We start from the raw sequence: 21711 nt of genomic DNA, 5'->3' as shown, positions 1-21711 counted from the left end.
GTCTAGGTTGGGCATAGCTATTCTTCCAAGGAACAAACGTCTTTTAATTTCATGGCTGCAGTCAGCATCTGCAGTGATTTTGGAGCCCAAGAAAATAAAGTCTGTTACTGTTTCCACTGTTCCCCATCTATAGTTAAAATGGTATATGAGACTTGAGTCTACTCTTTTGGCAGAGTGTTTGCTGGTCTTTGGTTGTCAAAGGATGGTCGCATTGTGCTAATTAAAAGCATGATATCCTTATATTACTAATTGAGTTAAATGTGGTTAAAAGGAATGGGGCATAGTTGTCAAATTTCCAAAGAGGTTGACTCTGTTGAACTGTTTGTTGTCAATTTAACAATATTTTCAAAATCTCATTTTGGGCCTGGAAAGTATGTTTCCTAAAATCTCCTTACATACTCTGTCTTGGGTTAGTTTTCCAATGAAAACAACTTTCTTGAGATTTGGAAGACAAAGTAAAGCAAATGACTTTTTGAAAAGTCATTATAATCTCATGTGTTAGGCTTCCAGACTTCTTCATGAGCTCTCACCTTGCAGTCATAATGGTTTGAAAACTCCCCCATAAATGATACACTTATTCCTTTACTCCTTTGCTTCAGTCTGACATTTGTGACTTTTTCTTGATTCTCTAGATTCAGCTATTTAGACTGACACTCCTTCAGCTCTTGCCATGTTTGTGTAAACACCGTCTTCATTATTAAACATCCATTACACCCATCGTAATACCATGAGTGATCCTCTATTGTTTTATATCTGGTACTCATGGTCTCTGTGGCAGTTATATGCAGTGATGCAAAACTTAAGTGGAAGATGGATACCAGAGAAATCGTTTGGTAACACCGGAAAAGGTGCCAGAACCCCTGATAAGCTGGTCCTGTGAAGAAGCTGGGAGGAAAACTTAGGGGAGGTCAGGGATATACGGACCAGGAGAAAATGACAGAGGGCACTCAAGCAGCCAAAGTTGGGCCTCGGCATACTGACATCACACTGCAAGCAGAAGTGATTCCAGGGTTCACCTTCCTGGAGGAATGAATGCAATTGCTAACATTCTTTTTAGCTTTGGTCAGAAGAATATTTGAAGTTATAGATAAAAAGTATCAGTGATGCTAGTTCAAAGGCACAGAAAAAGGCACATTCTGAAAATCAGGATACAAATACACCCAGGGTTGTGATAGATCAGAATTAGGGGCCAAAGCTTATCACCCATAATATTAAATTAATACACTGAATTATAATCAGCTAATGCCTTAAAGAAATTAGCAACCACTATATCACTTTGGTCCATAAAGCAAATATATTTCTCTTCTGAAATCCATTTCTCAAGTCAGCTATGTATATCCAATTTAGAGTGTAGAGTTTGTTTAACAAAGTAACAAACTATTAAGTAACAAACTTAATAGAATTTATATTTCTATCACTATTTATCAAGCAACATTGAAACTGAAACAATTTATTTAGCAAGGACCTTCCTTATACTATTTTATGGGTGTAATAATTTGGTTTAATTGTCAACTGTAAGAGTGATAAGATTTAGAGAGCTTAGTAATTTGTCCTTTTTATGGTAGAAACATTTCACTATGGCCTATTTCTAGTGAAGTGACTCAATAGAGGCAACAATGAGTTTCTTAAAGAGAGATGAGGGAAAGCAATCCTATAAGCATGTCTTCTTTGTGTGTAAATCTTAGGCCACACCCTAATTTTAAAGCCTCCAACAACAAAAAAAGTTGAATGATTATCATTAAACCATGGGCACATATTGATCCATTTAAATTAGCAACCCTTCACAATTTTAACCATACTACTTGACTGTATTAGTGGCAGGTTCTTCAATGAGTTGAATTGATATTGCTCTTCTTCTGGACAATGATCACAGAAAGTGCAAGAAATAATTGGAAATTCCACAATTTTTATTGGACTATGCAATATGTGAAAACAGCACCCAATTACAATTGATAAGCACACTTGTGTACATGCACGCACATGTACAAACCACGCATACCACATATGCATACAGGCACATCACAAAACAGAAAGTGAGTTCAAGGAATGTAATTTACTTCCAGCTGAAAAACCAAAGTTGTTTTCAATTCACTGGAGGGGCCAGATTGCAAGGGAAGCTCCCAAGGCTCCTCCCACTTCTGGCAGCTCCCAGCAGTGCTCCCCTCAAATGGGATCTGTTGACAAGGCACCTTCTGGACACTTGCTGACCGGGACAAGAAGCTTATGGGTTTTGAATGGAAAGGATTTGCTAAATAAAGCTTCAATCCAAGACTTCACCCCTTTCTCCTAGAGGTCGGGGCACTAAAGTCCTTGGTAGCTTTGAAAATCACTAGATGAACCAATGAATTATTTACATTTTAGAGCCTGCTCCTTGACATGGATCTCTAGGTAAACCCAGTTAGGAAATTAAACTCCTGCAATTATATTTTTGCAGACTGAGGAAGCTTCTTTTTTACAACTATATTAGTGTGCCTCTGCAGTCCATTGTCAAAGACTAATTCTCATTTAATCTAAACCTCAACACATCACCCTGGTGAAATTAAGTCTTCTCAGAGCCAAGGCTCTTTTTTCATCTCTGAGTAAATTTTATATAACTCTAATTCCTGGCCAGTATGAGGTATTATACATTTGAATATCTTTGATTTATTTTAGATTCCCCTTTGCATCTAGTATATGATTTATTTAGTTTGTAATGGTCATTAAAAAGAAAGTAGTGAATACCAGTAAAAAAAAAAAAAAAGCTACCTTTTAAAGATAGGGCTGGCTTTATTGGGGCTTAATTCTTTCAAGGAGTGATTTTATCTTATAAAATTCTGATTATTGCTCTTACTCCATCTATGCTTTTGAATAAGCTGACTTATTGGCTGTTATTTGGCTAATAACCTTTTTTTTTAAAAAAAGTTTCAGGTCTCATAGAGCTCTTGCAGAATAAATGGTCTCAGTAGCTTTAATTTCACTGTCTCTCATCTCCGGATCCACTCTTGGCATGGTTTGATTTGCAACCTCTTGGCTTTGTCTTTTGCTTCCAACACTTCATTTGCTCCTTCATTGTGCTAACAGGTCTTAATTTTACTGACTTCTGACCTTCAGCATTTCCTGGGTTGGGCTGAATCATTTATGACTCCTTTGCAAATGACAGAAAGCACTTGCTTGGGCAAAATAGGAAGTTATTGGTTCCTGTAACCATGGGAAGGTCAGAAGCAGTAAAAGAAAAAAGGGGGATTGCAAGCAATAGGGCTGTCTCTCCTTCTCTCTCTCACCATGTCAATTTTATTCTCTCTTACACACAGTCTTCTTTCAGGAAGTGAGGGACATGCCATGGCTTCAGGTTTACATTCTTCTAATTGGAATACCTAACAGGAAAAGACTCTCTTGACTCTTGAAGAAGAATCCTCACTGGGCCAGTGTGGGTCATGATCTGGAAATCAGCTGGTGTTGGCTTAGCTTGGGTAGCTATCTATCCTTCAACCAAATATTATGGATAAGGAAGCATTGTCATATTGAGAGATGATAGCAACCATTTCTTCTTCATGATGGAGTGTGGCAGGAAGAAGAAGGGAATTTCCCCCTAAAGAAGCGAGTTGTATTACCAAAGGAATTGAGGAATATTAGATGCCCCCAAATCAATTACTAGTCACAGAACAAATTTAAACTCATCAAATGTTAAGGGTAAGTCATGGGCTTTAGAGTCAAATGTGAGTTCAAACCCCAGCTCTGATATTTGCTATTCTCTTGGACAAGTCATTTACTAGTTATGAGTCTATTTCCTTATCTGTAAAATGGGAATAGAATACCTAACTCAGAGGTTTGGAGGAATTGAAATACTAATGACCAAGCAGTTAACAGACTTCCTGTAGAGTGCTTAATAAAATATAGGATGCTATGAGATGCTTCTAAACTCTAGCTGTTATCATGGTGCTCTGTAGTTTCTTTTTCTGATTGCTCTAATAACAACTTCTCACAACCAGGTCCAGCTTCTGGATCCAATCAGATAAATAATTGCCAAGCTTATATTCCCACTGGGATTTTCACAGACCTCTCTGAGGAGATCAAATAAGAAATTTTTATTTTCTCAATTTTTTTGAAGTAATTATGAGAATAATTATGAGAATAAGCAGAATAATGTTTTATTATTGGATTTACATACCAAAATAAAAATTAAATATGTGTTTATCAAATAATTTTCTAATCACCAAATATATATCTATTATTGTGTTATTTGTTTAGAAAACATCAAAGAAATAGAAAGTATGTTTCTTTTCTTATAGATGTCTATTGGGCAATGACTAGTAGATAAGAAATAATCTGGAGATGACTTAAGCTAAGTTATATAATCAAAGGTTGATTTGGTTCCTGTAGTAGGAGTTAAAGAAGGAAAGATCCCTGTGTTTGGTTTCCTGGTGAGAATTTGAGTTTGACCTTGAAGAATGACATTCATCAAGATAAAAGCAACCATTCCATATGAGTGCCAGGAGAAAATGACTGCTGCTGCTACTGCTAAGTCGCTTCAGTCGTGTCCGACTCTGTGCGACTCCATAGATGGCAGCCCACCAGGCTCCCCCGTCCCTAGGCTTCTCCAGGCAAGAACACTGGAGTGGGTTGCTATTTCCTTCTCCAATGCATGAAAGTGAAAAGTGAAAGTGAAGTCACTCAGTTGTGTCCAACTCTTAGCGACCCCATGGACTGCAGCCCACCGAGCTCCTCCCTCCATCCATGGGATTTTCCAGGCAAGAGTGCTGGAGTGGGGTGCCACTGCCTTCTCCGAGAAAATGACTAGAACAGATATTATTGAGTTTTGAGGGAGGGACTGCTTTCTTAGCTCACCACAGATTTTACTCCCAAGGCTATGAGAAGTGAATAAGGAAGAGCTGCAGCCCTAGAGATCACAATAAGAAGCAAAAGCAGATTCAGGAGGCGTTAAGGCATACATGTGGTATGTGGAGGGTGGGGAAGGGTGGATAAATAGTTTAGAGGTTAGGTAAAAATCTCTGTTTCTTTAGAGGTTCAGTCAAAGAAATAAAAATAAACAAAGATGAGGTCCAAAATATGGCTATACTTTTAGTGACTAAGATAAAAATAGTAAGAGAATTAAGGTTATCAGACTTGAGAAACTCAAGGAACTGTGAGGTAGGTATGCTAGATGATAGAAGAGATGCTGAAGTCATGAAAAATGAGGCCAGGTGGTGAGATAAAGAGGACTGTGATACAAGTTGCTGAAGTCATAGAGGAAAACTTGACCTGGAGTTGGTCTGGGGTTGACATAATAAAAAGAAAAACAACTAAAGTGGGGGCAAGTAGGCAGGATGGACCTAGAAGATGTTTTTGGCAATGGCAACAAATGATTGACACAGAAGCTGAAATGGGGAAGTAAGACAATGTCACCCCCTCCTCACCTAGTGTGTTGGGCATGAACAGTAGGATACGGCAGAGAGAGATGTTCTCCAGTAGAGTGGATACAGAGGAAAGAGAAAATATATCATTAAAGGAAAACCAGGATTGAGTTTAAGTAAGTTGATGCTAAAGTTTGACGATGGGCATTTTTGTCGACCACTGAACAGGAGATCTAGCAAGAACAATGAAAAGGCTATCAGAAAAATCCAAGTTGGAGAGAAATAAGAATGAGGTAGGGCTGGATAAGGATGGGTCTGTAAGAGTATTCTATTTGCCCTTAAAAGACAGGACAAGCAGTTCTTCTTGAAAGCCTTATTTGCCTCCCCCTTACCCCAGGTGCCCATCTTTTGTGTTGCCTTAAATCTGAACATTTATAAACCAGTATTGTAATTTTTGGTTTGCTTATCTGCCTCCTCCCCTGCGCTATAGGCTTCTTGAAAAGTTTATATCTTTTCCATTTTTGTGTCCCGCAAACCTGACACAGTGCCTGGGCATAGATAATTCTTAACAGTTCTTTGTTAGGTGAAGAAATGAATAAATGTAAATGTGGTCATGATATACACCCTTAACACATAACCTCTTAAATTAACTCATCCTGTACTTACCCACAATGTTTGTTACTGGTTTTCTGTCAGTCTCCAGAAGAAAAACAGAAATATAACATGGACCACAAAAGTGAACCACATATATAATTTAAAATTTTCAAGTACACACATTAAAAAGAAACAAGATTAATTTACTAATATATTTTATTTAATCAAATATATAAAACATTATCATTTCAACAAGTAATCAACATCAAATTTATAAATGTGATATTTTAGGCTCTCTTTGTTTTGTCCTCTCTTCAAAATCAAGTGTGCCTTTTACCCTTATATCACATCTCAATTCAGACTAGTCACATATCTTTTTTTAAAAAATATTGAAATATAGTTGATATACAATGTTGCATTAGTTTCAGATGTACAGCAAACTGATTCAGTTGCATACAATATATATATTCTTTTTTAGATTCTTTTCCATTATAGGTTATTATAAGATATTGAATATAATTCCCTGTATGATATAGTATATAAAATATAGTGGGTCCTTGCTGGTTGTGTATTTTATGCACAGTAGTATATATATGTTAATCCCAAGGTCCTAATTTATCCCTCTTCCATGCCTTTCCCCTTTGATAACCATATGTTTTTTTTCTATCAGACCAGGCACATTTCAATTGCTAAATAACCACATGTAGTGGTGACTACTGTATCAGACAGTGCAGTTTTAGATTCCAGAACATACCTAGTTCTTTCCTTTGTTTTTTAAACATCACAAATAAGATCTTTTATTTATCATCATTAATTGTCTGAATTTTAAACAGATTCTTGGACTGGTGGCTCAAATCCATTAGCTCATTCGACTTTAGCACCTGTCTCATCTCCAGTAGCTTCTCCAAAAATTATCTTCACCATGATGCTCTGGAGTTTTCCCAATTCAAATCTGAGCTTCTTCAGCATTTTTACTTTTCTAACAAAGACATCATGGAGCAGATAAATAGACTGTCAAGCTTTTTCTATGTCTTTTCTGATGCTATCTGAAATCAATTTATTGACTACCTCTTTCAAGTCATTTGTCTGCTCCTCTTGGGTCACGATTTCCATCATCTTCTTCTAGACTTGGGAGACCTGTTGGTGCTGGGCATAGGCGGTCTTCCAAATCTAATTGTTGCATTTTTAGTAAAACTCACACAGAATAGATGAAGCAACAATATGGGTAGGTTTGACATCAATATGAGCTTCAATCATGATCTGCCATTTTTTGACCAAGAAGTACGGTTTGTCACAGGTAAGAAACCAGCCATGGAAATTAGGCAGTTTTTGGAATTACTGAATTACTGATTTAATTACTGAACATCTTCAGTAATTAGCTTGAATTTGATGATCCTTGAGGTCATCAGATGAGATTTTGTCTCCTTGAATTCTCGTGACTAGTGTTTTCCCAGTATTTCTTATGTTGAACATAGCTGGTGTTTTCACATCATACCAGTCTTAGAAAATGAGTCAACTACACCCTGCTTGGCTTCCTTTTTGCTACCTTCTGTAAGGCACTTGTTCTTGCCAACCATCATGTTGCTCAGCATCCTTTCCCTTTTGATGGCCTATACACCTGAAGTGTCCCCTGTTTGGATTACTCTTCCTCTAGCTCTTTTAAAGATATATACTTTGGGATCTATCATTCACAAAAGATTATACACACTTATAATATGCAAACTGTACATATTCATATATATAATGTTTATAAATGGTATAGAAATAAACACGATACAAGTTTAGTTTTTGCACATTTGAAGTCTAATGAATATCAAGCAGCTCTTTGCCATTTGGAAGGGAAAAAAGAGGTATGGAGAGCATGTAGAGTGTCTGTAAAGGCCAGGCCTGGGAAATTCCACGGCCTTATTTCAGTCATATAACTCCATCCAGATGCAAGGAAAACCAACAAATGCAGTCTTCCTGTGTATTCCGATAGAGAAAACGCTGTGATTAATACATGTCACTATCTTTGACACAATTTTATAATTTTTATCCCTAATTTTTTGGCCAGCATCCATAGAACAGTATTAAATTAAATAAAAGTCTTATTTCTGATTTTAATAAAGATTGTTTTCAACACGTCTCCATTTAACAAGATGACAGATTTAGGGAAGAGATTTGCTTATCTCATCATACCAAGGAACTTTTAAAAATATCTTTCTATAATAGATTTTTATTTATTTAATGAATGATAAAAGTTGAAATTTATCAGATATCTCCTTAACAATTATGGAGATAATAACATAATTTTGTTTTCAATAGCTTAACATTGTAAATAATACTTTAGATTTCTTAATGTTGAATTACTTTTTCTTACCCCTAAGATAAAGTCTAACTTATTAGTATATTTGTAATATATATATATTAAATATATATATAAATACATATAATGCTTTTGAAAAGCTAGATTTCATTTACTGTTATTTTATGTAAAAGTTTTGCATCAATATTCAGAAGCAAGATTGAACTACTTTTTAATTATATTTTGTTAGATTTTATAATTCACGAATGAATTTCAGAGCTTTATCTTTTTACTTTCTCAAACTGTTAAAGCTTTATCTGAGTTAACTGATTCTTCAAAGAGAAAAAAATCCCACTGTGTTTGGGACAGTCTATATTTCAAGCATATTGCCACTGGGCCCATTAATATTCCCTCTTATCAGTATCATATCTTTACTACAGCTATAACATTTAACAGTTTGAATAAGGATGCTTTTACTACTTTCATGCTGTCTTCCTGGCCCTCACTATATATACTCTTATCATAGCGGTCTGCTCTTGTTTACTGCTGCTATATCCTTGAAATTCTATCAAAAGCAAAAAATTGATTTTTTTAAAGATTGCCTCTCTGGTTTTCTACATTTCCTCTACTTCAGTGGAGCTATGATTGTTTACCCTCTCCCTCTTGTGAAATTGCTGATTCTGCTGGTGTGTTCAGTCTTTACTGCTTATCTTTGTCAATGTAAGTCTAGATATAACAGTACTCCCAGCTGACAGAAGTTCCTGCAGTACTGGTATAGATCTAGATACGTGGTTCTCTGGGAAGTGAAGAACCCAAGGGTGGCAAACATTTCGGGGTATGTCTTTCATGTCTGTGGATCAACAAATAGGGAGCTGCTGCTGCTTGCTAAGTCACTTCAGTAGTGTCCGACTCTTGTGCGACCCCAGAGATGGCAGCCCACCAGGCTCCCCCGTCCCTGGGATTTTCCAGGCAAGAACACTGGAGTGGGTTGCCATTTCCTTTTCCAATGCATGAAAGTGAAAAGTGAAAGTGAAGTCGCTCAGTCGTGTCCGACTCTTCGTGACCCTATGGACTGAAGCCTACCAGGCTCCTCCGTCCATGGGATTTTCCAGGCAAGAGTACTGCAGTGGGGTGCCATTGTCTTCTCCACAAATAGGGAGAGTTCTCCCCTTTTCTGCCCTCCTTTCCCACAGAGAGGAAGAGGATGACTATAGGGTCTGCAATTCTCTCTAAATGTAATGAGTGAGAATATACGAATAACCTTTCACATATGCTGAATGCTGTGAGTGTGGCATCTGAGTCCCTCTGCCACCATGAATCCTTCCGCAAATTTTATCTTAGGTTCACTGACTAACTTCTACATGATGGACAGTTTTTGTTTTATAGTTGCTCTCCCAACATTTGATCCTATGACAATGTCTCTTCTATCCCTCCAGTTGTAAGGGGTTCATATTATTGCTTGTCATAGAAACGTGCCTGCTTTCCTCCTGTGTTTAGTCTTAGTAATGGACATATGACTAAGCCCAAAGTAACTTTAGATTTGAATAAGTCCATCATGAGACGTCATCAACCTGGCCAAGTGAATGGGTCCAAAGTTCGAATGGTGCTCCAAACCAGAGTCAGCCAGAGTCCCTCCTAGAAGTTTTTCTGAAGTAGATCTTGGATAGTCAAGCTATGAAGATATGAACCTGAAGGACTTAAATGGCCAGCTCTCTGATCACAGGCAGTAAAACAAGGAAGCAAAAAGAAGTCGATGGGCTGGGAGAGAGTTGTAAGTACTTGGTTCTGGTCACATTGCTTCCTGGAGGACTGAATTCCTGCTCTCCCTCAGCTGTACAGTGCTTCCCCTACTGTGAGATACCCATAAAATTCCTTCTCTGCCCATGTCAGTTCCAGTTGGGGTTTTTCCTGTTAACAAAGAATATAAATATACTGAGCATGGGTATATATATTTTCTGCTCCTTATCTGTTTCATCCAGTGGAAATCTAATTCTTCAAGTGGGACCCTTGCTGATTTCCAGAGCTTAGAAAATATTTTCCTTCTGACATTCACTGAACTGCTTCAGCAGGGAGAGCAAGAGGGATAGAGTCAGTGTTGTCCTGAGGTCACTATCTTGGAGCTATATATCTGGGTCCATTTTTAAAAGCTCTCCTTTTATGTTGATTTTGTTTCTTCCTTTGTGACTCAGTTCTGATTATTCTCTTTCTCTTTTTGAAATATAAGCCAATTCCTGACCCCCACCACATACACATTACAACTGAGAAATAGTGAAGAAATTCAATGTGTATGGTAAATTATATAATAGGATTTTTTTTTTAATGTGTAATAGGGCTTTGGTTCAGTTCAGTTTAGTTGTTAAGTCATCTCTGACTCTTTGCCACCTCATGGACTGCAGCACACCAGGCTTCCCTGTCCTTCACTATCTCCCAGAGCTTGCTCAAACTCAGCACCAATGAGTCAGTGATGCCATCCAACCATCTCATCCTCTGTTGTCCCTTTCTCCTCCTGCTCTCAATTTTTCCCAGCATTAGGGTCTTTTCCAACAGGTTGGTTCTTTGCATTAGCTGGCAAAGCATCACTAGCATACAAATATTATTTCAGAAAAAAATTTTAAATGTCTAGTGATTTCAGCAATTAAGTTTTTGGGTCTTGGACTAGTCTCAGGCACTCTCTGAGAGCCTGGTGTGATCTGGGCACATATTTGCCATCCTGGGTTAGACTCCTGCATAGCCCTTGTACTTTTGGGCAAGTCAGTAATTTACCTGATCTTTTCCACAGATCTTTTGTCTTCCATTTAAAACTAGAAAAAAAAAATGTATTTCACTACCAGCTAGAAATTCTCCTTTGTACTCTTTGGTAAGAAAAAGCTATCCTAGGAAGGGATGAAATTGGGGCTACAATTTAAAGTACTTTCTTCTTGAGAAAATAACTTCCCCCCCCAAAAAAAAACTATGAAAAAATTAGAATGTGTAATCTTTTCCTGATAATATACTTGAACAGTTTTTCTATTTGAAGCAGAACTTTGCTCATCAGATGCTTTTATAACTGATAGTAATTTTTTTTTGATAAGCTTACATAAAGTTTAACCAGTCTTGATACTGACCTAACAACCTTTACCATACATCCCTTTCTTGTTCCTTCTCTAGCAATCGTAACTAGACACTTCTTTTTTTCTATGAACCCTCGACTAACCAAAAGAATCTCTGAGTCGTCTTCCTGTCTCTGCTGCTGCTGCTAAGTCACTTCAGTCGTGTCCGACTCTGTGCAACCCCATAGATGGCAGCCCACCAACCAGGCTTGCTGTCTCTGGGATTCTCCAGGCAAGAATACTGGAGTGCCATTTCCTTCTCCACTTCCTGTCTCTGGCTAGTCGCAAACAAAACTGATGTGTGCCCACACTGAATTGGAGAGGTTTGCTCTAACACACTGTAAAACTCACATTAAGTGAGAAAAGGCAGGCAGTCTGGGTTTTCCTGGCTCTCCTTTTCCTTTATATCTTTGACAATGTTGCCTAGCCCTGCACCTCAGGGCCTGCGCTTACCTCCAGACTCCATATTAAGACAATTTTCTAATTTAGAGTTCCCTATATTATTCAGTAATCACTCTTCTACACAGCAGTCTCTGAGAACTCTCTAATAACATTACACCTCTGGATGCATCACCCAATCTTTTACTAAGTTGTTCTCTGTGTATGTGGTATAACTCTCAGTTGGCTACAAGCTTCTTTGATGCCTCTGGTAGCCCTTTGGTAGAAATAATCTTAAAAAGACAACATGGAGGGTTTATTATGCTCCAGACACAATACTAAGTAATTTACTGGCAAAGCATTTAGGACACTGCTTAGCACACAGTAAGTCATTAATAAAGATTTGTTATTAGTACTATTTATAGTCCTATGAACTTGGTACTATTATCTCCATTTCACAAATAAGGAAGCTGTGAGTCACAGAGAATTACATAACTTGTCCAGGGTCACAGAGCTCATGAAGTGGCAGAGACAGAACTTGATCTCAGTCTGTTTGACACCAATATCTATCCATATGCTTAACCATTACAAAATGTTTGGCTAAAGCTTCCTACACTAATCAACTGCTTTTTGCAATAATACCCTTGCAGTTTTCAGAGAACTGTAAGTTGTACTCAAGACCATGTTTTGCTTCAGAATTCTTCCCTCTTTTAAAATTCACCTGCTTCACAGATATAAGGGAAAAGGCATAAGTGTTTGTATCTCCTGGAGAGTTTCATTTTGAAATTTCAAGGCCATTGAAATATGTGTCCTTAGGGAGAACAATGAGTTTTTCAAAACTCCTAAGTTGCTAAGGAACTGAAATTTTTTCATCTGTTAATATGGTTTCAGTTAGCTCTTCTAGTTATATTTTCTCTAGTAGTTCTCAGCCACCAATACCTCTCTCATAGAATATTTGCTCTCATAGAAAGAGCTAGACTATGTCCATGGTTGGGCAATATCAAAAGTCCATGGGTATATGTATAACATAAATAATTAACAATAGTATTGGAGATTCAACCCTGATGTGTAAAGCACCTTACTTCTTGACGTTGTTTCCTTTGATGTTCACAATTGCTCTGTGATATAATGGCCTTTCTCCTAGTCACGTTGCCAGATTGTAGAGGGAGACATGCCCGCTTGTGCTGTTGTCTCCTAGGGTTCTGAAGAGGCCCTTCCTTTCTTTCCCATCTTCCTTCTGTCTCCTCCTCCCTCCCAAACTCCCCCTGCCCTCTGCTTCCACCGCGCTCTGAGGGCTAAGCCTGCTAAAATGGAACTGAGGAACACCAGACCCTCTGGTACTTGGGAGCCCTCTGAAAGGCTCCCGGATCCCTGGGGACCAGTCAGGTGACAGTCTCAACCCAGCAGCCGAGGTGTCATAACCTTTCCCACTTAAGCAGCAGCACGGCGCCCAGAGCCCATCCCTGGAAGCTATATAACCGGGACTCCACCCGTCCCTCGGGCCAGGGCTCCACACATGGGTTCCCCTCTGGATCCCCACTGGAGTGAACGAATGAGCTTGCAGGCCTGCAGATAGATCTTAGAGGAGCTTGGGGGTGGGGGTGGGGAGTGTCATTTAGAAGAAAGTTGGGTTTCCTACAGGGACTGCAGTGGGTAGTAACAGCCGCTCTCCACCTGGGGCTGCGCGGCGGCTCGCGTGCGCGCTGGGCAGGAAGGATGCGCTGGCGGCTGGACTCGAACGCTGCGGAGCAGAGCTGCGCCCCGCGGTCCCCGTGGCGGCCTGCTGCCCGGGTCCAGTGGGGAGGAAGCGGCACGCACGGCTAGCTGTAGTCCATCTGAGGCCTCCCTCTCTGCCTGCTCCCCTCTCTCCCGCCTCCCGCCCCAGAAATTATCTCGTGCGTTGCCAGTGCGATTCCAGAGCCCTACTCGGGTGGGTTCTTTTGTTTCTTTGTTTTAATGACAGTTCCCAGCCCTTCGGCATGTCATGCGCGATTAATCCCCTGGCTCTCTTGAAGGGAGCTGGGGTGAAATTTCTTCTGCACCATCCTTTTGGAGATAATTGTTTATGATGTGACGTCAGCCGGATTGATTTTTCTCTCCTGAATGAGAGAGAGAGAGTCACAGATGTGTGCGGAGGCCACAGATACTGACATTTGGAATTCCTTCAGGGCAAAGGGAAATGGGAATGGGAGCTTGAGCGTGTGCAGCCAAGACTCCAGGCTGCACGGAATTATTAAGAAGTTTTCTTTAAAATAATAATAATAATTCCCCTCCGCAGCGAGTCACTTAGGTGCTCTTTTCCTGTCCGAGTCCGCGGTGAAGGTGGCGGCGTCTGATAATTAATCTCGGGTACCCAGCCGCTGCAATAGGCTTAAGAAGAGGAGGGGCGGGGGAAGTGCGTCACCAGGTGGGGAAGGGGCTGTGCATTTGGTGACAAGCCGGAGGGTATGAGGGTGGAGGGGAATGGGGACGGGAAATAGGTTCTGTGTGCTCTCCCGGGGTATTGTGTCAGGAGATGCGGGCTGCCTACCATGTGACGCGGTCCAGAGCTGAAGGGATTGGCCGAGGCAACGCAGGCGGTGCAGCTCGGCCGGCTGGCTGTTCCTCTCCCTTTCTCTCGCAGCATCTTCCTGGGAGCCTGTAGGTGAAGCAGCACCAGCAGCATCCATGGCCTATCTTTGGGGTTAACACTTGTCTCCTTTGGCTTCAGCAACGGACACAGTAGATCTCTCGGCGGCAGCAGCGTTGCGAGGACTTAAGCTGAGACCTGGAATCGTATCCTCCTGTTTTTTCCGACTCTTTGGAAATTAAGGAATGCAATTCTGCCACCATGATGGAAGGTAGGATGCTTTCTGTTGTGGTTGACTGGCTACAGGCAAGGTTTGGGGAAAACAGCGTTGAAATATGTGTGCAGCCTGTGTTTGTGGCTGGTCTAGAACCCGGTTGCCAGGATGTGCAAACAGAAATGCTGCAGTTTGCTTGCAGCGGACCAGGGCTCAGACTAATGGAATCAAACCACAGGGCTTCTGTTTAGCTCAGAACCTACAGAGCTCCCAGCTCTTATGGGAGAGAAAAACCTAAAGTGCTTGCAAGGAACTGAGATAGAGCTAGGAAAGAGCTTGCAAAGCAGAGAAGTTGGGAGAGAAGGTTTTCTGCTCTGGGTTCCTGGGACTACACTGATTAAACATTTACAGTGGAAACTTGTCTTCTGAAATTGACAGTAGACAGGAGAGGTCATTGACACAGTTATCCATGCTGTCATTTTCAGTGAACTGTTTAAAATTTTTTTAAATTCTTCTAAGATGTTTTATCTCTGCAATTTACATCATACCCTTGGGGTGAGGGGTTTCATTTTGTCCACAGGCTCTAGTTTTAGGGGGCTGTCATTGCAACAGAATGAATGATGTGAGGAAAATATCTGGGACTCTTGTTTTCTTATTTGGGCTCTTATCAGGTTTTTTTTAAGAAGAATTTTGTGCTTCTTAAATGCGTTCCCTGTGTCATGGTTCTTAGCCAAGCATCAAATTAACTGATTAGCTTTTTGCATTCAATATTAAGTGTAAAGAGGAACTTTCCTGGGAGAGATGTTATTTAAACTACATTTTATTCTACTAAACTACCCTTCTAAGCTTGACATGGTGACAACCAAGATTGCCTCAGAAAAGCAGCAAGCTGATTAGGAAAGAAGCAGGCAGCAGCAGCTTTGATTTTCTGCTTTCACACTACAGGATGGTGCAAAACTCCTGGCCTTTCCTAAGATGACAGGCAGAAATTTGTCCCCAGCCTGTATTTCACAATGCAGAATCAAGTGCATAATGGGTCTCAAATCTGCCATGAAAATGGCAGAGAGGCCACCTCTTAAGTTAAGGTCTATCTTACAGATTTGAAACATTCCTTAGAAATTTACCAAATGGAATAAGAAGAGAATGGTTGTGGAAAGAAAGAAAAACAGCAGTGTTGCCTATACTTATTTGGCAGAAATGAATTCTTTTTGCTCTGTCTGTCATCATGTCAGACATTGTTAATGTGATTTGGGGGAGTGAAAAATTCTACAGTCATGGCCCACAGATTTTAGAAAATAGCCTTAAAAGAGAGATTGGGTATCATTTTGTTATGGAGCCTGGTCTTGTTTGCAGAGGGTTCTTAAGCTAGTTCTTTCAACACCGGCCTAAATAAACTAAGTTTACTAATGATCAAGATTAAATCATTTTCATTAATTCAAACTGAATTTAACCTTTAAATAACAAGGCAAGACAAACAGAAAGAGCATTACTGATAGAGTTTTCAATTAGAAGCTCATGTGCATTGCCCTCTTCAGAAAAAAAAAAAAAAATGTGTCTACAGAGGTACTAGATGTCTCCAGCTAAATTTCACGTAGCATTTCTTAATAAATCCACACACATTCTGATTAGATTTTAATCTTACCCAGGGACTTGGAAGATTTACTTCTTGCCTTATAAACTATGGACTGAAATTATCTCTGAAGGAAGTAATATCTTTTGATGCTTGTTAATGATTCTTCTGGTAATATTGTCTATTGTGCTATCCCAGAATGTCAGTTCAAAGCCCTGCGATAAGCTTATCTGAGCTGACTACACTGAACGCAGAACTGTAACAAAGACTTGTATTGGAGCTGAATTAACACTATTGCTCTGCATTTGCCAAATTTATCTAATGAAGGATGTTATCTTAGCACTGTTAGGAATTAAAGGTGACACTAGGGGTGCAGGTCCCATCCATCAGATCCTTGCAAAAGAAATTGGACAGGTGTTTCCAGTAGCTTAAAAATGTAAATGAAACTAATATTTTTTAATCTACCTATAGTTCCTGCCTCAGTGCCATTCAAGACTTGTTATCTTCTTGATTCAATGACCTTAGAAAGGCTGGTGGGAACCTTAACCAGAAGTCCAGTTTGCCTATCAATGGCCTTCCAACTTAGATGCCAGCTTTTCTGCCAATATATGCAAGTTCTTGATACTGCATCTCACAATTTCACCTCTTTAATGCTCTTACTCTGAAAGTGTGTCATAGCAGTTATCATTCCCACTTAACTCCTCCCTAGAGGAAGCTAGGCTTCTATCTATCAAGATAGCCTTGGAAAGATAAGAAACCCCCTAAAAGGAACTGAAAATCCAGTCATGGCAGCCATCTACCAAATATCAGTGGGCTCAGAGAAAGTGTCACCAAACATCCAGATAGTTAAAATGCTGTCTCTTCTCAATTAGTACATGTGACACACACAATCACACACACACACACACACACATAAACACTCATGCACAGTTATACACACACATGTCATCTGCCCATATAGATTATTCTAGAAAGGGAGAGGACTCACATTTGCATTTGTGTGTATGTGTTTTGGTATTTATTAATGTCTGCTGCTCAAGAAAAACATGGCCATGGCGACTTTTCAAAGCTGCTTCTCTACTTTGTGTAAAGCAAGAGTAAACAGATATTCATCAGAATGGCTCATGGTTTACTTTTGTGTTCTCATTTTGATGGAATAGGATATATGCTCCATTCATTAAATGTCTGTTGGAAATTCTGGCCATACAGGAGCATTGTTGCTACCTCTCCACTGTGTCCAGTATCACAGAAGGCAGTGAAATAATTCTGCAGGGACCTCAAGCATGTTACTGGTATTAACTTTGTGGCTCTATGACTCTTTTCAAATATTTTTCTTTCAAAAGTGTATTTTAAGGAACTTGATTTGTTGATTTCTACATTAAAAAAAGTTTTTTGGCAATGGTTAGTATTGGGTCTTTCCTAAAGCATATCATGTGATGTGGAGCCTTAAGTAGTATGACTGTGAAGGGAAAGAGGATGAGCAAAGGGAATTATTAATACTCATAAAGGGTGTGTGTACTGGCCAAGCTTACAGTGCAGTCTGTGTGATTAGAGCAACTATTCAAGCATTTTGTTGTTTTACATATGTTATTACTAAAGTTTGAAAATGACCTTTTAGCTACTTTTTTTTTAAGGTAAGTGAAACTGAGTCAGGGTTTCCAGGGACATTTGTTAATTTGTAAGGCAGTATGGGAAGTTTTCCCTTGCCTGGCAGAACTGGACTAAAAGTGCTGATATTTTCAGTTCCCTATTCAGGCTCTTAGATGTTTTACTGAAAAGAAAAGTTTGGGGGTGCCAATGGTTTCATCCTAAAATAATTTTTAAAGTTAACAAGCATATTTTAAAGATTCACTGGGTTTAATTGCAGATTGATTTAATAAATTTTATTGTTTTTATTAGTCATAATAGCCTATCAGTAAGTATATTCTGCACTGAGTGCTTCTGCAATACTTTTTCTAAATTGCAAGAATAAAAAACTAATACATTGAATTAAAAAAATAGGAGAATAGATTTTGGACCCATGTTCATCACAAATCTCCTAGTTTTGATCCCCCATAACATTTTAAATATGAGCTTTTTCTTTTTGCTTTGTATCAAAGTGGACATGTTAACCTGATTGAAAACTAGGACTTAATTTTATTGGTTGCATCTGTCTCTCTTTTAAATATGAGTATTCACAGAATCACACTTCTCAATTCCTTGTTAATACCTGTTGTCTCCAAAATCAATGTTTAGAAAAATTTAAGCAGTTCTAGGTTAACTGATCTTCTGTTGCTGCAATAAACCTTGTAATAGTAAAAGCGTTTCTTTCACCTATCTAGGAATGAAGTTTATTTGTTTGGAAAATTCTTTGCTATAACCAAAAAGGAACAAAGCATTTTGAAGCTGCAACCATTCATTTTGTAGTTAGCTAAGAAGTTTTAAAGGGACTGCTTCTCACTTTTCTATCAATTCCCTTCCCAGAAATAGTGATGTTATTTTGGAAAATCTTAAAGAGGCATATGAGATTTTAATATATATTCCATTCCTTATGCAATTTCTCTCCTTCTTAAAGGGCTCAGGTTTGGAAAAAGCCTCCTTTTATGTACAAACTCCCATCTAATTCCCAAGGTCAACTTTAAATCTCTAAAAGAACATGTAGTCTTTAAAAAAAATTAACTTAGATAAACCATGCTAGAAGACTGTGAATAATTTTCTCTGTTGGATTTGGCACATATGCTATCCATGTTTCAAATAAACAAGTTGCAGGAAGTCAGCAACTCACAGTTTTTATGTTCCTGAGTTTGTCTGTGAAGCAGTCACTTGAAACAAATTTTTCTGTAGCAATAATGATATGAACAGTGGTTGGATTCTCTAACTAAGTCCATCAAAGATTATTTACCTGAAACTAAATATTTGCCATGAAATGTTTAAAGAACATGACATTTTATATAGTAGTTAGCCAAAAGAAAACAATGACATTAAATGTGTTTTCAGTTTCTAATATCGCTATTTGAGGGCAAGAAGGTTTACTAGAGGACAATGAGGAGATGGAGAGAAACTTCAAAGGAATTTTGGGGGGTATTTTTAGAACTTTTAGAGACTCTAAATGCTGGATTTTTAAATTATGTTCAATTTTACTTTCATAATTGTGGTTTGTGCTGTGTTGTGATGTGCTTACGTCCAACTCTTTGCAGTCCCATGGACTGTAGCCTGTCAGGCTCCTCTTTTCATGGGATTTTTTAGGCAAGAATACTGGAGTGGGCTGCCATTTCCTCCTCCAGGGGATGGATCTCCCCCACCCAGAAGTTGAAGCCGTGTATCCTGCATTGGCAGGCAGAATCTTTACCACTGAGCCACCAGGGAAGCCCCACTTGCATTATGGAAACTCATAAATGGAATTAAGAAAGGGAGAAAGATGATTGTAAAAGAGTTACAGGAGCCAGAGCTCTGGCCTCCTGTGCTTCATCAAGCTCATCTAGTATGTCACGTACACCAACGGCTTTGTTCCCTGTCTCAGATTGTCTAGAACAAATACTTTCCTGCCTCAGGGCTTTTGCCCTGCCAAGAACACTGTTTTTCTAGCTCATGGAGTAACTGATTCTCTTGTGGTCCCAGCAATACTGCCACCTTGTCTGGAGACCTTCCCTCCCATCCTTGTCATCCCAAGCTCCCAGACATACACCCTGCGCACTGATTCCATCTTGGTCTCCTGTCTTTCCTAAATGCTATTTTTATGATCTGTGGTTGTTTAAGCTGAATCTCTGACTCAGAGGTAAGCTCCATGAGGGCAGGAATTAGGTCCATCATTTCCCTCTCTATTCTTATCTTGCTATGCAGAGTGGATCCTTAGATGTTTATTGACTAAGTGAATAAAACCAGATTTAAGTGACTGATCACTTCATAGTGTACATTGTAAAGTATTATTTGGGGTATTATGATGAATATAACAAAAATAAATCCTCAAATCTATATTTTTCCTGGAGAAACAAGATCTATAAACATGAGATTACTAGGGAAATATACGTATTGTGGAGTGCTAATTGTAAGATACAGATAATACCTTTTGAGAAGCCAAAGGAAAGAAATAGTCCATTTGAAAATATGTACTTGATCCTGAATTATTTTGGGGATTAGCTCCAAGGAAATGATTTCATAATGGAAAGAGACAAGTTATAGCAGAGCTATTTAAAGATATTCCCAGAGGCATTGTTGTCAATATCCTGTACATTTTTTTCTTTTTTCTCTCCCTTCTGCTTTCCTTGTATTTTTGCCTTCCTTTCTCCACTTTTCTCATTCTTCAATTCCTCCTTTTCATTCTGAGTTCTATTTCCTTTTTTCTGGCTTATGACCAGATCTGAAAATAATGCCTATAGAGCCAGGCATTTGGAATTGGGAAAGTGTTGTAAGTAAATTAATGTGTGTAAACAAATTAACGTTGTATGACACATTTGCGCATGCAGTGGCACGTGATGGATGTGAGGTTTTCCAGATGCCAAATCAGTCTTGCCTGGAGAATTTGTGAATCTTAGAATCAATATGTTCACTGAATTTGTGCAGATTGGATTTTTTGTTTGAAAGACCATGGACCCAGGCATCAGACTTAGGTTTGGGTCTTAAGTGTTATGACTTCTCGGTTATGTGTGTGGAGAGGATTACTTTACCTTCCTGGAGTTCTGTTTCCTTGCAAACAAAGTATGAGCATTGATCTGTCATCCCTCTAGAAATTCCGGCTCTAAGAGTCTCTGACATCTGCTGAATGATTTGGATTCCACATATTCACTCCCTCTAAGGTTTGAGTTCTCATAATTGACTCCTCTTCCTCCCACCTCAAAGCGTACTTTTCCTGACACACAAAAAATGATTCAGATATGTTACTATCCACTATCACTGCTTTATTCTTCCTCTACTGTCCTATTGCACATATGCTGCAAGTTTGCTTTGTATCTTTGCTTTTGCTGTGCTGAAAAACAGAAATGCGTTTATGCAACTTTCCTATGTAGCTCTGAACATAGAACTATTTATGCATTAAAAATTGTATATTGAGTGCGTACTAGGTGTTAGACATGGTTCTAGGTGCTAGAGGCTCAGTAGTGAATAAAACAGATTCCTGCCTGCACAGAGCTTCTCTGAGAAGACATTTAAGCAAAGGCTTGGGGGAGGGAAGGGAGTGAGCAGTCAAGTAATTATCTGGAGGAACAATCCAAAGTAGCAGTGGGGAGAGCTAGTGAAAGTCTCAGAATGTGGGTAGAACAGCAAGGAGGCCAGTGTGTCTGGAGCAAAGGTCAGGGGAATGTTTAAGAGAGAGACTCAGAGAAGAACAAATAGACACATACGCTTGAGTCCCTTTTCTCTTTTTTTTTTTTTGGTTGAAGTATAGTTGACCTACAATATTATATTAGTGTCTGGTATATAATATAGTGATTCAATATTTTATAGATTACTCACCATACAAAGTTATTATAATATTATTGACGATTTTCCCTGTGCTGTACCTTTCATCCCTATTATTTATTTTATAGTTGGTAGTTTGTACCTTCGCCTATTTCACCTGTTCCCCCACCCCTCTCCCCTCTGGCAACCACTAATTTTTTCTCTGTATCTGTGAAATTATTTCTGTTCTATTATATCTGTTTATCAGTTTTGTTTATTATATTCCACATATAAGTGAAAACAAACAGTATTTGTCTTTCTCTGATTTATT

General features: G+C 39.0%; 1 protein-coding gene and 1 pseudogene across 10 annotated transcripts in view; one reads left to right on the top strand and one right to left on the bottom strand.

Annotated features, from left to right (window-relative positions):
* Positions 1–6445: 6445 nt before the first annotated feature.
* On the bottom strand, positions 6446–7867 carry LOC120857029 (annotated as a pseudogene).
* A 6269-nt stretch (positions 7868–14136) lies between these two features.
* The window catches only part of SGIP1 (SH3GL interacting endocytic adaptor 1), a 242247-nt gene continuing 234672 nt past the window's right edge, over positions 14137–21711 (top strand). For all 10 annotated transcript variants that reach the window (XM_040232658.1, XM_040232655.1, XM_040232654.1 and 7 more), the window contains exon 1: positions 14137–14515. In XM_040232658.1, coding sequence (XP_040088592.1) covers positions 14506–14515 — 10 coding nt within the window. In that variant the 5' untranslated portion in view covers positions 14137–14505. The remainder of the gene's footprint in view (positions 14516–21711) is intronic.

Source organism: Oryx dammah, unplaced genomic scaffold (genome assembly GCF_014754425.2).
Source record: "Oryx dammah isolate SB20612 unplaced genomic scaffold, SCBI_Odam_1.1 HiC_scaffold_28, whole genome shotgun sequence".
Classification (NCBI taxonomy): Eukaryota; Metazoa; Chordata; class Mammalia; order Artiodactyla; family Bovidae; genus Oryx; species Oryx dammah.
This window is presented reverse-complemented; position numbering and strand designations above follow the sequence as displayed.